Here is a 15951-nt window from a genome sequence, read left to right as displayed (position 1 = left end):
CTTTCAGCCAAGAGGCGTGGGAAAAACAATACAGTTGAGCCCTTTTCTCCTTCGGTGGGGTCCAGCGCAGTTAAAGCAGTGGGTCTCAGAATTCAGCATACTTAAGAATAACCTCTGATGCTTGTTAAAACTGTAGATTCACGGACCCCAGTCCGTAGCAATTCCGAATCAGTAGATCTGAAATGGGGTCAGCGTCTGATGGACGTGGTCCTTGGACCGTACTGGGAAACACTGCCTCAGAGTATCTTTTGAAGAAGATTCCTATTAACTCAAATAGGCTGTGGACATGTCATGCAGAACAGCAGGATGTCAGGCAATATGAATGAGGTAGTTTGGAGCAAGTAGGTACCACACAGAAAGCTGTTCACAGAAATCTGCGCTTTCGAGTTCAGTCCTCTAAGCGCTTGTGTTAGCTTTCCTTTGCTGCTGTAACAAATCGCCACAAACTTAGTGTCTGGAAACAACACACATTTATTATCTAACCATTATTATCTTACAATCCGAAGTCCAAATGGGTTTCACTGAGCTCAAATGAAGGTGTGTGCCGGGCTGCGATCCCCCTGGAGGCTGCAGGGGAGAATCCCTTCCTCTTCCAGGTTATCCAGGCCGCCTGCATCCCTTGGCCCATGGCTTCTTCCTCCCACTTCAAGGTCAGCAGCTCCAACTCTGAGCTTCCTGCTTCCCTCTTTCATTATAAAGACCCTTGGGCCTACCTGGGTGATACAGAATAATCTCCCAATCTTGAGAGCCTTAATTTAATCACATTTCCAAAGTCACCTTTGCCGTGTAAAGTAACATATTTGCAGGTTTCAGGGATTAGGACATGGACATCATCAGGGGGCCACCATTCTGCCTACAACAGCACTTTTGAGTCCTTCAACCAGCAGCGTTGGCATCACATGGGAGCCTGTTAGAAACGCAGGGTCTTTGACCCTATTCCAGACCTACAGAAACAGTAGGTACTTTAACTCCATCCCAGGTGATTCATATGCACGTTAGTGGGAGAAGCTCTGTGCTCTTGTTTTTCCCAGCTTCTCGCATTTTCCCGTCTCTGGACTCATTGATACAAGCACTAAAAGCTCCAAATTTTTTCACAGCAGTCCACAAGGCAGTTTATGCAGAGAACATTTCTAAGCATCTACTGTGTCCTAGGAATTGGGACAACGATGATCAGTAAAGTGTGGTCAGTGCAACAGTGAGGGACCATAAAGCAGGGGTCCCCAACCCCTGGGCCACGGACCGATACTGGTCTGCAGCCTGTTAGGAACCGGGCTGCACAGCAGGAGGCGAGCAGCGGGTGAGTGGAGCTTTCTCTGCAGTTTCCCATGGCTCCCCATGGCTCACATCACCGCCTGAGCCAGCCCCCCCGCACCCACACATCCCACCCCCGTCCGTGGAAAAACTGTCTTCCACGAAACCAGTCCCTGGTGCCAGAAAGCTTGGGGACCGCTGCCGTAGAGGAACCACAGAGGGAAGATGATGGCAAATGCTGGTATTTGTGAATTCTAAGTAAGGAAGTACCACGAGACCCCAACTTCCTACCAGCTCTATTTAGTTTAAGGGAAATAGCCTTAAACTGCAAATAAACCTTTTTATAATACGGAAAAGTGTGGAATAACATGTCATACTGTGTAACCAGGCATCGGAGATTAACAGCGGAAACATAGATTTTTAACTTTGTGCTCTGCCACCTTTGAGAGTTATTCCTCAGTGACGTTACTTAAAGTGCTTCTTTTTCTTCATAGGCGGCCAGGAACAGAATGGTACCCAGCAAAGTATCGTTGTGGACATGCGCGAGTTTCGAAGCGAACTCCCATCTCTGATCCACCGTCGGGGCATTGACATTGAGCCAGTGACCTTAGAGGTCGGAGACTACGTTCTGACTCCAGAAATGTGCGTGGAGCGCAAGAGCGTCAGTGATTTGATCGGCTCTTTGAACAATGGCCGCCTCTACAGCCAGTGTATCTCCATGTCCCGCTACTACAAGCGGCCGGTGCTTCTGATCGAGTTCGACCCCACTAAGCCTTTCTCTCTCATGTCCCGAGGTGCCTTCCATCAGGAGATCTCCGGCAACGACATCAGCTCCAAGCTCACGCTCCTCACGCTGCACTTCCCCAGGCTCCGGATCCTCTGGTGCCCCTCCCCGCACGCCACCGCAGAGCTGTTTGAGGGGCTGAAGCAGAACAAGCCACAGCCGGACGCGGCGACGGCCATGGCTGTGACAGCCGATTCCGAGACCCTCCCCGAGGCAGAGAAGTATAATCCCGGTCCCCAGGACTTCTTGTTAAAAATGCCAGGGGTAAATGCCAAAAACTGTCGCTCCCTGATGACCAACATTAAGAACATCGCCGAATTAGCAAGCCTGTCCCTCGACAAGCTGGTGCTCTTGCTGGGGAATGCGGCAAATGCCAGGCAGCTCTATGACTTCATTCACACCTCCTACGCAGAGGTCATCTCCAAAGGGAAAATGGAAAAATGAACAGTGGTGCCTGTTTTCCTATCCTGTGACTATGCTTCTCAGCTGCTCCTTGCCTGCCCTCACAGGTCTTTATTAATTACTAGCCCAGTAGCTCATTCTCTGCCAGTCTTTGAATGATTAGGCTGTCTCCTGGGTCAGGGGACCAGAGGCCAAGGCTGGGCTCTGAACTTTGCGTTCAGGAATCATTTTTACTTCCCGCGCCTGCTCTCCTCCTTCCCTGCACCATCCTTGCCAGGTCTAGTACGTTCCATTTTTACATGAGGTGTCAGGATCAGGGAAAGTGTCTGCAGGTGTTTATAGAAGGCCATTTCTGAAACATGCAGAAAGTTAGGTTTCTTCCACAGACTGAAAACGCACCATCGTGTTCTTACCCTCTGTCTACAGAGGGGCTCCCAGGACACTGAGAAGGGAACATCTCTGCCATTGCCGACCTGTTCTCCCCTCCAGGTTTTCCTCAGCTGCGTGCTTCTCCCACCTGTCTGCCTCTGGGATAAATTCATGGGGACTTCCTACTGCTAATTTAAGAAAGGCAGCCACCTCTAAAACCGGCCAGTCGGTCTTCTGATCACCTGAAGATATGAGGCACGTACTATAACTATAACTGGATTGTTCAAAACCAGTATTTTTAAAACATGAAATGAATTACCAGTTTACGGAATTGGATGGCGTGGGTGAAGGAGCCCTGAAAATGCTCCGTTTTTATAGCTGTTTATCCTCCTAAGTCCCAGCAGAGTCTCTCAGACTTCCTCCTTCCCAGCCTCTCCTCACCTGTCCTGGGACCCCCAGCTCGGGTCCTCTGCCGGGTCTCCGCCCCCCACGTCCCTGTGCCAGAGCAGCCTCCTGCGCCTCTGTGTGGGGACTGGCACACAAGCAAAGGAGGGACCCACAGCCTTTAAGATTTGATTTTCCTTCCATGAGTTGAGTCAGAAGGGTTGTAAGGAGATGGAAGATCAATGCATAGAATATATAAAAATCCTAAAGAAATATATATATATTTGAAAATCCATAAAGAAAACAGTCTCATTCCAAACCTCCTCCTGGTCCTTACTGAAGTATATGTACAGGACATTCACAGCATCTTTGTGCAGTTTTTAAACTTTTATATTGAAACATTATTAACTTAGGTATTATTCACATATTTAGTGATGTGTAGTAAGTTTTTACCTCAAGAGCTGCTGCAGACATCAATTCTGCTGGCCACATCACATAGGGTCACATTTTGTCGGCCGTGTTTTTATTTGTTACACTGTTGGAACTCGGAGTCGACAGTGGACCATGTAACGCAAAATGGTCTTCAACTTTAACAGAAGTCTTTCAACTGTCATCTCCAAACCGAACCTTTCATCTTGATTTCTTGGTATGTCGACATATGTTGAAGTATATGGATTTTGAACTCTATACAAGGATACCACAAGAATGAATTAAGGGGTATCAAGGAACCATATTTGTTATTGTCTAACTCTGTAGAGTGACTTGGAGAGGAGAGAAGAAACAAAAAATTAGTTTAAGGCAGAATAAAGATTTGGGCTACTAATTTTGTCCCAGGGTTAAAAATATACCCTTGAGAATAGGAAAACAAAAATGTCAGGCACATATGTTAACTTTCACTTTTGTATGCATTTATTTATTTAAGCATTCAGTCATAGTTAAAAGTACATTAAAATAGATACCACCTCAAATAGTCACGGTTATTATAATTTTGCTTCACTCTATCCTAGCACTTCTGCTTGAGAGATGTAATTTCTGTTTTCTTCTCCTGGTATAATTCCACCTGCCTTTTATTCTTTCATTACGTAAAAGGAAAATCCTAACAGCACATTCTTTGGTAAGGGTTTCACTCCAAGTTAAGTTTTCAAAAATAAGCTCTCAAAGCTACCATTTTAAACAGTCCTTGTTATCTGCTACAACATAGAAAACAGTCTTAGTTGTATTTAGAGAGCCAGTGTCTTCTGTCTCCCAAATTCTGTTATTTGCTGTTGTACCTACTAGACATCTTAAGACAGTGCACCAACTCATGTGTGTTTGAATTATGAACGATAATGTCTAATGAACTCTAAAATGGTCATTATAGTTGAAAGGCTCTCACTGCCACTTCCTCTCCCAACTAAAATATATTTTAGTATCTCCAGTTGTGGAAAGCCTTCTCAATACAACCATCATGTATTTACTTTTGCCAAATTCTTTTAAAATTTTTACAATCTAAGAATCTTTGGCAAAGAACTAGAAATGCATGCAGTTGCAAGAAACTATATCACTTTATTTTCTAGCATCATTTTATTAACTTTGCCTTTTTCTTTCAAAATCACGAACATCCAGTTTACTTATGAACTCATGCTTAGCTTTTTAAAAACCTTTTTTAAAAACTTGAGACCAACATTATTCTAGGTTAAAAGTTTTTTGCATAAAACTTTGAGCATATGAAATATTGTGAGAAGTCGTTTTCAGTTTTAACTCACAGTGTCTCTCTTGATACTTTCTTAAAGTTATATAAGAAGAAATCATTTATAATAGTGGCCGTAAATAATATCCTTTTGGCAGTAGTTAGTGTTTCTTTAATCTGAGGCTTAGTATGTCTTTATGTCTACGTATGTTTGGGCACGTCCAGAATGCAGTTTCCCAGCTCATGAGGGACTGAAAATAATTGTCTCATTTATCAACCCACTGAGACACAGAGGGTTAAGTCTAGATTCAGTTGTGTTGAGATAACAGAATATAGAGTTAATAAATGGCCTCCAGCAGGAAAACCTACACTGAAGCGAATCTGGAGAGGTGGGTGAGGGGAGAAAGACAGGAATTATTAGTCTTTGCTTTAGTTTTTCAAGCATAATTTGATTTTCTTTTGGCTCAGAAAACTTCTTTAGGGAAATTCCCTTTTCTTTTGTGTTCAGTTTAACCTACAAATGTCTCCTTAAGAACCAACATTTTAGGAAAATTCTTTTCTCAGGCTTGGGCATATTAAAATTTACCCAGACTTTGACATGAGTTGTCACTTCTCTTCATTATTTTGCTTTCTATTTTGGTTTATAGCTATTTCCTGTCTGATTCTGGACTTCAGTGCTTAAGTTACCATCTTTATCCATGGGTATTTGGTGGCCTACACCACTCTTGTTTTTTTGATGTAAGGGTATATAAGCCAAAATTTGTATGGGAGGGAGACCTAACCATTTACATCAATTTGTAACAGAGTTGTTTGTGTGTGTTTTAATAACGTGTATTTATTCAGTATTCTCCTCAGCATTCTGTGGGCAAAATAAAAATAACCATGTATAGTGAAAGGGAATATATTCCCAGTACATTATAGTTACCAGTGTGTTGGTAAATATAATTTAAAATTCAGAGAATATTTAATTGGTTTTTTTACGCAGAGTAAACGATTAAAGCTGAAATGCACTTTGAACCACTGCTTTGGCATTTGACTTGCTTGGTAAACCCACTTTCTAAGGCATCAGAGTATTTTTCTTTTGGTTATTTTCCTTTACTGTTTTTCATTTTGTAGCATGTGTCCTTAAGGAAGGGGGAAAACCATTCTCCTTCTGAAAATACTCATTTGTTGACAATGTAATGAATATGGGGTAAGTATATGCCTGGGACACCTTAACTCAACAAAGATTAATTTCCTGCCACCCCTGACTCATACATTTTTGTTCCTTTAACATTCCTTTTAAAGTTAAAAGAAGTAAATTACTCTTTTAACACATTGCGAATTTGTTGTAGCCTCTTAAACAAGTTAATCATTAGTTTACTAATTGACTCATTTCAGTGATTTAAGTATTTTGCTTCTGCCTTGAAATGTAGAACCGAAACCCTCTTTAACATAAGGTGTCAGACAGTTTATTTCTCAAAATGTTTTAATGTCCGAATACTCTGGTAGAATGATGAACCCTTACTCAGTAGTAATATAACTCACATGTATTAGCATTTGTGCTTTATCTCATTTAATCCTCATGGTAAAGCCATAAAGGTACTATTACTTAAAGTCCTCTTTTACAGTGATGAAACTGAGGCACAGAGAGGTTAAGTAATTTTTCCAAGGTCACCCAGTAGTAAATGGAACCATGATTGGAACTCAAGCAGTTTGACTCCACAGCCCATGATGAAAAACTGGGGGCAAAGGAGGGCCGGTGGAGAGTGGGAGACTGTGCTTTGTGTCCCCTTTCATAAATCTAATGACAAATACAGAAAAAGCAGATTGGTTTGTTTCCATGCCTGTCAGAAGTGTCAAGAGCAGGTATGCAAAACTTGGAAAGCGGTCCAAAAGAGTACTGAGTACCCTTACTCTGTAGACCTGGATGTTGCCTAGGGACCTCTGCTGCCCAGGGATTATCTGATTTTCTAGGGCTGGGAACCTTTTGCTGACTGATTAGGAAGGCTATTTTGCAAGCTTATAAGAATAGGGGTTAATCTGCAGAAAACTGATAGCATTACAAATGATTCTTGTACAGTAACACCACAAAGAATATTGCCTAGTGGAACATTAACCAGTTTTGCATTTGTTAGCAAATTTATTCTGAATTCCTTTGACCAACTACAAATCTCCAGGTCCTTGAATTTTCTCTTGAATCAATCATGACATCTTACTGGTTTCCTCATTAATTGAATTGAAAAAAATCTTTGACTTCTGTTATTTTTCTATTTGTATGAGAGTCATGTTTTTAACCTTTTGAAAATTGTGCTTTGCAAATGGTGTTGCCACATGAGCTCCCATGTAATGATGAATCCATATTTCCAGCCTCATTCATCCTAAAATGAAACCTTATAAATTAGAAGGTGGATTTTATTACATATATATATACATATATATATTTAAGAACTGTACTTTGGAACTAAGACATTAATATTAAAAACTATAAATTGATTAAATAAGAACTATAGACACATTTTAACATGCTGGTTCAGTGGCCCTGGCTTTCTCATTCCGTTTACAAAAGCTCAATGGAATCTTTAATCTGAATTCCTTTTCTGTGTCGTATTATCAGTGTTAAAGAGACTTGATTCATGAATGAGAAAAAAGAGAAGTTTCAGATATTCCCAAGGATCCATTTGCATGAAGCAGGTATTTCTACACGGAAAGAACAGTGCTCCCTGGGGGCCTGGGAGACAGGTAAACAAAATCAACTTGTGATTTCAAACAAGGGAATTTCCTGGGGTTCATGAAAATAGTAAATAAACTGGGTCTGATGAAATGGTGACGCGGTATATTTGAGATGATATTTGGGGACACTTTTCCTGTAATGATAACCTCCAGAATTTTGGTGTCAATGAGAGAATGCCTTTCACTGAGTAAGAGATTTGCTTCCCTGTGCAACTTTGTTTCTGGGAAAAGTGACACCCGGCAGAAGCTTAGGGAAGAAGAAAGCTCGGTAGACCAAGAGAAGCGTGACCAGGCAGGTTTGGTTTTGGCATAAAGCGTTTATTGCATAAGGCAGAGAGAGAAGGCAGAGGGCTCTCCCTGGGTTCAGTGCTGTAACTGTCCGTGCCATCAAGGACATTCAGTCGTGCAGTAAAGAGACGTCAAACAAAGAACATGAGCAAGTAGAATAATAAAAATGCCACAAGAGAGGGTGCTCCAGGGGCCAGAGGAAGATGTCATATCCAATGGTAGGGAGCAGGGATGGCCTCAGAGAGAAGATAGAATTCAAGATGACTCTTAAAGAACAGCTAGAATTTCATCAGACGGAGATGCAGACAGTGCACTTAAGTCCCAGTCCAGAGCACTAGCAAAGAAGCAGATGGGAAATAGAATGGTGTTTAAAGAAAGAGTCGTGAACAGCAGAGTTGGAACAAGACACGGGGGCCATACCGTAGGAGCCTCTCAAGTGCTAGGCTCAAGGAGTTTGTCCTCATTTCAGTAGAAAAACGAATGCTTGAGTAAGGGAAGGACGTGACCAAGAAGTCTGTCTTAAGATTTCGGTCTGGCAGTAGTGAGTTTGAAATGGAAAGGAACTAACATCAGTTGAGCACTTAAAGTGCACCAGGTATTTTATGTATGTTACCCCATTAAATTCTCACACCCTGAAATATACGGATTATACCTGCTTTACAGGTGAGAAGACTAAGACTCAGGGATTAAGAAATTAAAGTCACAGTGGAAGTAAATGGCAGAGGTGGGACTCCAACTCAAAGCCTGCTTTCCTTCTACCATACCTTGCTACCTCAAAGGAAGGGCTGGAGGTGAAAACACCATTTCAGAAGCTGTTGTAACAACCTCAGCAACAGGTGCCGATGGCCAGAACTCAGATGATAGCTTTGGAAATGGAAAGAAGGACATAAATGGAAGAAGCATCAAAGGACAGTCTATGGAACATAGCAAAGAAAATATCTGCCTAGGAAGAGTCTAAATAACACTTAGCCTTTAAGCCTCAGGAAATGATGAAGCCATTAACAGAAACAAAGAGTCTGGAGAAGGATCCTATTGTGTTGGGGAGATTAAGCTCAGTTTTGACCAAGTTGGTTTTGAGATAACCGATAGTCAGGTGGACAGTCTCAGCTGAAGATGTGGTAGACAACTGCTTAGAAATGAGAATTGAAGACATCAGATAAATGGTTAAAGCAAGTATGAAACAGACAGGACTTTAGAAAATGCCTAAATTTAGGAAGTGAGACAATAGAGGAGACAGACTATAAAAAGAAGATTCTGAATCATGCAGCAACCAGAATCAAAAGCAGGAGAGAATTTCAAGGGAGTGACCCACAGCATCAGGAGTGGAACAGTAGGAACACTGGTGGCCTCAGTTTGCAGCAAGGCAGAGAGCTCTGGGCATCCCGGGACACACACCAGACTGAGGGGCCAAAGGAAGCCCTGGACGGTGGGATGCAGAGAACAATGGGCAAGCCCCACGGCCACGGTGATTTTGTAGGTGATCAGAAGGAAGGAACAGAGCCGAGTGAGAGAAGGAAGATGCTAGAGAGAGAACAGATAATCAATGGAACCAGAACTCGGTGCTGGGGGTCCAGGGGGTGGAGGGAAGAAAGAGTGGTTTTGCTTTTCTTCTTTTCACACCTACATAAAACCTGTTTTCATACTGATTTGGCTCTTCTTAAAAACCAGCATTTAGAGTACCATCTACTCCCAACTTGGAACGGAACTGGCAAGCCCCAATGAGTAACAATGAGCCCTTTCCCGAAGTCTGTTTTAAGGACAAATGCTGCTGTTTGGCGGTGAAGTCTGCTTGTGTTTAAGCTGGAGGGGGGATGGCCCAGAACCCCTCTGTTTGTAACCTGGCTGGACAGTTTTATTATTATTTAAAGCGTCCCTTTCAGTGATTTAGGAAGCCAAAATACGTGCTGGCTCATGCCGTCTGGAAACTGATATTCTGTTCAGCAGCTCTCACTAGCCAATCCTGTGACTTGGTAAGGATTTTTATTTTGGTCGTCCTGCGCCTACTGTAACTGGGGCAGCTGAGTTGCTATGGTGATTTGTTCTCCAAACAGAGCACTTTGCCGCAATACCTTGAAACAGCAAATCAATCTACTTTACGTTGACTTGATCATGACATTAATTCTAGTTGAAACATCCCCACTGCTCCCGTCAGGACTTGTGTGCAGGAACTTTAAATCGGGGCCAGGAAGGCACTGGCTAAAGGAATCACAACTTGGGCGTTTTAAACCCCGGCCTTCACTATTCCTACCACTGAGACTTGTTGGCTCACAGCCTAAAGCTCTACCAGGGGAGGCGGGTTGCAGCTGGGGGAAGGTTCATCACTGAAGCAATTACGTGGTTAATCGCTCCAGTGTGGGCACCGGCTGCAGGCTGTGACTCACGCCCCACTCTGTCACTAATAATCGGTGAACAGGATGCACAGAAAACTCAGCTGCTTTTTCCCAAGTCTCTTGCAAATCTGCAAGTCGCTAAGATCTGGCCTTGAAGTGTGGGGAGAAAGGCAGACCTCCACTCCATGACGTGGCCCTCTCTGTCTCCACCGGTAGGGGTCCCCATTGAGTCACCGGACACTTTAAGGAGGACTGCACTTTGAATGGGGTGTATCTGCCTCTGATTCTTGTCCGTGACATGGGAGAGAACCGTGACATGGGAGAGAGAAAAAAGGAGCTGCCTGATTTCCAGCATGACTCATAAACAAACGGAGGACAGACTGACTGCCTCTTATCAGAGCCTGAGTATGCGCTCCGGGACTGAGGGTGAGTCATACTGGAAGTCCCGAGTCTTTTGTTGGTCAGAGGGATTGTTTTCCCTGCGGAAGTGGTGGATTTGGGGAGGTGGAGGGGTGGGGGGTGGTGGGTGGGGGTGCTGTGTTTTGCTATTAATTTCTTCAATACTATCAGTGACCCCATGCTAAGCCTTGGGCTCCTAGGTGAGATCTGATTCCCTCAAAACCAAAAAGGCTTCCAAATTGAAGATAAAAACTGGCCATATCCACAAGGAAACTCATTTGGAGTTGATGGAAATGTCTGGAATATTGCAGTGACAGTGTCACAACATATACATATGCCAGTTATCATTCAAAGTATACACTTTAATTGTGTGCGGTTTATTGTATGTAAATTACACCGCAAAGATTTTTTTAAGTAATAAACGCAGTTAACAGTTTGGTGGAAAAAGAAAAGACCTGACCAACCCATTTTTATGGTGATTTATCCTTAAGCTCTTGGTATACGCCCTCACTACCCCATCCATACCCATCTGTTGCTTTGTATTTGGATGCAAACACAGAGGAAGTGTACACGCATGAAAGGATGATGATGTCATACCACCTAACACTGGTGTGCTGATCCCACACGCCCAGAGTAGTGCTGGTAGGTGAGTTATTTATTTTTACTGACCCAAGACAGCACAGACAGGTAAAGCATAGACTGGCAACAAATTTGGAGAGGGGGTAGATGCTGGGTAGCAAAGGCAGAAAGAAGGACCTGCCATGCACCTGCCTCCACCTGCTCCCCGGCAGCCTCGAGACTGGAGACGTCTGTTTATGCCCTGGGTGCCTTCCCATTTCAGCAAATACAAGTCAGAGCAAGCCAACAGCATAACTGCGCCCAGGAGCTTCGCCGATGGGCGGTGCCGACAGATCCCACACAGGTGAAATGACTTAACACTTGGACGCCAGCAAACCCGAGAGCAAGTTAATTTAGGGGGAAAGGAACACATGTGTGCTTAGATGACAAAAAAAGAAAAACCAAGTGGTTTGGCAGGTGGGGCTAATCAAGAAAGAGCCACAATGAAGGGAGGGGCAGCCCAGATGTTTTTAGATGTGATCGACCTCAATTGGGAAAATATGAATATGAGTTTATGCAGGGACTGGCTCACGATCTTCTTCTGAAAAGTATGTGATACTTTTCTGCTTTCAGATGACATGCCCGTGGTGGACAGGAAAAGTGACTGTTTCTTCCTCCTCCTAGAGAGATTCTCTCCATAATACCTACTTCTGGCTGATAACCTTGTGGGTAAGGTTTTAATTATTTCTTTCATAGTTCCGTATGTCGGCTGCTGTCTTTTGGTGAACAAATTCAAGGGACAAAGTGATTTGGAAAATTTGTCATCTTTACAAGAAGGTCATTAATATAGGAGGGCTTTGTTTTAATCTCATCTCTCTGTTACTAAATCTGTGGCGGGGGGAGGTGCTTGTGTGTATGTGTGTGTGTATTTTCTGACTCCCTGGATTCTACATATACTTTGAAGGTATGTCCTTGCCGCAGAGGCTGATCTCACATATACTAGCTGTGTCCTTGATTTCCAGAGACAGTCCCAAATTTCATCTATTTACCTGACATACCCCTCATGAATGCGTTCATTCTTTTTAGACTGTTTTTTGCTATACAGGCACACCTTGGAGAAACCGCAGGTTTGGTTCCAGACCACCTCAAGAAAGCAAATATCACAATAAAGCAAGTCACACAAATTTTCTGCACAAATTTTATGTGCAGCGCACATAAAAGTAATGTTTACACTGTAATGTCATCTATTAAGTGTGCAATAGCATTATGTCTAAAACACAATGTACATACTTCAGTTAAAGAATACTTTGCTAAAATATGCTTACCATCATCTGAGCCTTTGGTGAGTCATGGCAGTAACATCAAAGATCACAGATCACGACAACAAATATAATAAAGAAAGATCTCGAAATATTGCCAGAATTACCAAAATGGGACACAGAGGCATGATGTGAGCAAATGCTGTTGGAAAAATGCCAATAGACGTGATTGATACTGGTTTGTAAAAAACGCAGTAACTGCAAAGCACAGTAAAACGAGGTGTGCCTGTGTAAACACGATCTGTAGAAAGGATGGCTCAGCAAGTGTTTACTCTTGAAATCCAGGGTCTTCAAAATCATTATTTGGAAAACAATGCCAGTTAACTCAACAAACACTCATGAAGCACCTACTGTGTGCCAGACGGTAAGCAGAACACAGCCCAGGGGCTGGAGTTATAGGTTGTTGTTTTTTCCAGATCTTAAAAGAATCTGAAAAGCAGAGCCAACTTTTGAATTTGTAATAATGGAATTACAGTAAATATTACTTGGATTAAACACACACGCACTCATTGCCTGGAAATGACCAAACCTTCCAAGCACTGTGATATGCATTACAGAGTTCTGGGATGCCGTGAGCATAGGTTACAGAGGCTGTAAAAGTAGACTTCGTGGCAAACTGCCCAGCTAGGCCTTCTTTCACATTTAATGCCTTGTAGGAATAAGATAGCATGAGACGAGTCTTTCCAGCCGATGAGAGAGCTGAGTTGTCTTGAAAAGTCAAGGAAACAATGTCCTCAGCTGCTGAAGGTCTCTGGACTATTCCCTGGTTTCGCTGAATGGTGTCAGAGGGTGGTTTTGAAATGGAAGAGAATTTTTATAAAATGAAAGACAAGCCCCAGGTAGGTCTCTATAACTTACTCCTTAGAGCAGTTTAGGAGATACCTTTGCATGTGGTTTGTAATAGGTGCTTCAAACCTTCCATCTATGCCTTCAAACTGAATCTTCAACCTGTCATCCAGATTCAAGCTTCCTATGTTTCCTCTGGTTAATAATTGTGTTTCCTTTATCATATTCTAACTTCCGTTTAACATAGGTTTTTTATTTCTTGTTGGACTCCGGTGCACAGCAGTGCATAACTAATTAATAATCCTTGGTTCCTGAAACACGTCGCCATTGATCCATGTATGACCTGCTTTATTTAGTTTGTTATTTTTAATAATGAGAAAGTACTCATGAAGCTACCGCCCCGCCCCCCCAAAAAGCTAGAACATTGACAATAAGATTATAACTTACATCTAACCACACAGATCTACCCCCAGCCTATTTCCCTGCTTCTCCCAAGCCAAAGCGAACCCTCATCCTGATTTATGTGTTCAGTATGCCCTTGCTTTCTTTTTTATCTAGCCTCACAGTTTTATATATATATTATATGTATTCAGAAAAGTGTATGTGTCTATATGTGTGTATATATGTTGTTCTTACTTTTATAGAAAAGACATCGTGTTGTATGCAATTTTTTAGGACTTACACTGTTAAGATTCATCTACTGTTGCATGTTGCTGCCTTTGGCTTGTTTTGGCTCCTCTATAATATTTTATGATATAAGCGTCCCACAGTTTATCCAGCAACCCTCTCGTTACTGGTCATTTGGGTCATTCACAGATCCTTGATAGTGTAAACGGTACTTTTATGAACGTTCTTGTAAGGGTCTTACACATATGCAAACATTTCTCTTGGGCACGTACCTGGGAGTACAATTGTTAAGTTGGGTTGTGCACATGTGCTCGATTTCAGAGTACAAAGCCAAACTGTTCCCCAAAATGGTTGCCCCAGTTTACACCCCCATCAGCAATGTGTGTGAGAAGTGATGGGTCCACACCCTGTCCGACACTTGATGTTTTCGGGCTTTTTCATTTTTGCCGACTGATTGTGTGTGAAACAATACCTCACTGTGGCTCTGATTCGCATTTTTACCTTTGATGGTGAGCATCCCTTTGAATTTGATTGGCCAAATACACCTCCTTTCTTCTGAAGAGTGTCTGTGTGTTTTTTGCCCATCTTTCTACAATTGCTGGTGCTTTTCTTATAAAAGCGGTCCCTGATATGTTCTCAATACTAATCCTTTGTTTGCTGTACTTCTTTTCACTTTCTTTAAGGTACCTTTTGATGGATAAAAGTTCTTAAGATAATAAAATAGATCAATCTTTTCTTTTGTAGCTAATACATTTCTTTAATCTTTATTGGAGTATAATTGCTTTACATAGTTGTGTTAGTTGCTGCCGTATAACAAAGTGAATCAGCTGTACGTATACATATATCCCCATATCCCCTCCCTCTTGCGTCTCTCTCCCACCCTCCTTATCCCACCCCTCTAGGTGGGCACAAAGCACGGAGCCGATCTCCCTGTGCTATGCGGCTGCTTCCCACTAGCTATCTATTTTACATTTGGTAGTGTATATATGTCCATGACACTCTCTCACTTTGTTCCAGCTTACCCTTCCCCCCCTCTCCGTGTCCTCAAGTCCATTCTCTACATCTGCGTCTTTATTCCTGTCTTGCCCCTAGGTTCTTCAGAACCTTTTCTTCTTTTTTTAGATCCCATATATATGTGTTAGCATACGTTATTTGTTTTTCTCTTTCTGACTTACTTCACTCTGTATGACAGACTCTAGGTCCATCCACCTCACTACAAATAACTGAATTTCATTTCTTTTTATGGCAAGTAATATTCCATTGTATATATGTGCCACATCTTCTTTATCCATTCATTTGTCAATAGACACTTAGGTTGCTTCCATGTCCTGGCTACTGTAAATAGTGCTGCAATGAACATTGTGGTACATGACTCTTTTTGAGCTAATGCATGTTTTTAATTTTCTTTTTTTTTCAATTTTTATTGGCGTATAGTTGATTTACAATGTTGTGTTAGTTTCTGCTGTACAGCAAAGTGAATCAGTTATACATATACATATATCCACTCTTTTTTTAGATTCTTTTGCCATATAGGTCATTACAGAGTATTGAGTAGAGTTCCTGTGCTATACAGTAGGCCCATATTATCTATTTTATATATAGTAGTGTGTATATGTCAATCCCGATCTCCCAACTTATCCCTCTCCCCCTTCCCCACTGGTAACCATAAGATGTAACTAAAGCTTTTAATTTAAGAAATTTTTTTGAAATTGTCTAATCAATCTTTTCCTATTGCAATATCTAAAAGATATTTATCTGTATTTTATACAAAAAATGAGAAGTCTCTCCTGGCAGAAGAAACTAGGAAAGCAGAGGTGGGAAAAAGGAAGCAACAGAACCCCAGGCACTGGTGCACAGCAACCTAAGGAGGGATGGGGGTGGGATATGGGGGGGTGGCAAGGCCAGGCCCTGGTAGGATTTATAGCCCTGGTAGGGTTTGTTTTTTTTTAATGACATTTTACAGTTTATTTTTATTTTATTTATTTATTTTTGGCTGTGTTGGGTCTTTGTTGCTGCATGTGGGTTTTCTCTAGTTGCGGCGAGTGGAGGCCACTCTTCGTCGCGGTGCGCGGG

At 42.3% G+C, this 15951-nt stretch overlaps 2 protein-coding genes across 2 annotated transcripts in view; both read left to right on the top strand.

Moving 5' to 3' along the window:
- Positions 1 to 5876, top strand: part of ERCC4 (ERCC excision repair 4, endonuclease catalytic subunit) — a 34706-nt gene extending 28830 nt beyond the window's left edge. Inside the window, exon 11 of the mRNA XM_004321715.4 lies at positions 1746 to 5876. Within this exon, the coding sequence (XP_004321763.2) occupies positions 1746 to 2479 (734 nt within the window). The 3' untranslated portion in view covers positions 2480 to 5876. The remainder of the gene's footprint in view (positions 1 to 1745) is intronic.
- A 5643-nt stretch (positions 5877 to 11519) lies between these two features.
- The window catches only part of MRTFB (myocardin related transcription factor B), a 281350-nt gene continuing 276918 nt past the window's right edge, over positions 11520 to 15951 (top strand). Inside the window, exons 1-2 of the mRNA XM_019928677.3 lie at positions 11520 to 11623; positions 11780 to 11875. The gene's annotated coding sequence lies outside the window, so the exon portion shown is untranslated. The remainder of the gene's footprint in view (positions 11624 to 11779; positions 11876 to 15951) is intronic.

Source organism: Tursiops truncatus, chromosome 15 (assembly GCF_011762595.2).
Source record: "Tursiops truncatus isolate mTurTru1 chromosome 15, mTurTru1.mat.Y, whole genome shotgun sequence".
In the NCBI taxonomy this organism is placed as follows: Eukaryota; Metazoa; Chordata; class Mammalia; order Artiodactyla; family Delphinidae; genus Tursiops; species Tursiops truncatus.
This window is presented reverse-complemented; position numbering and strand designations above follow the sequence as displayed.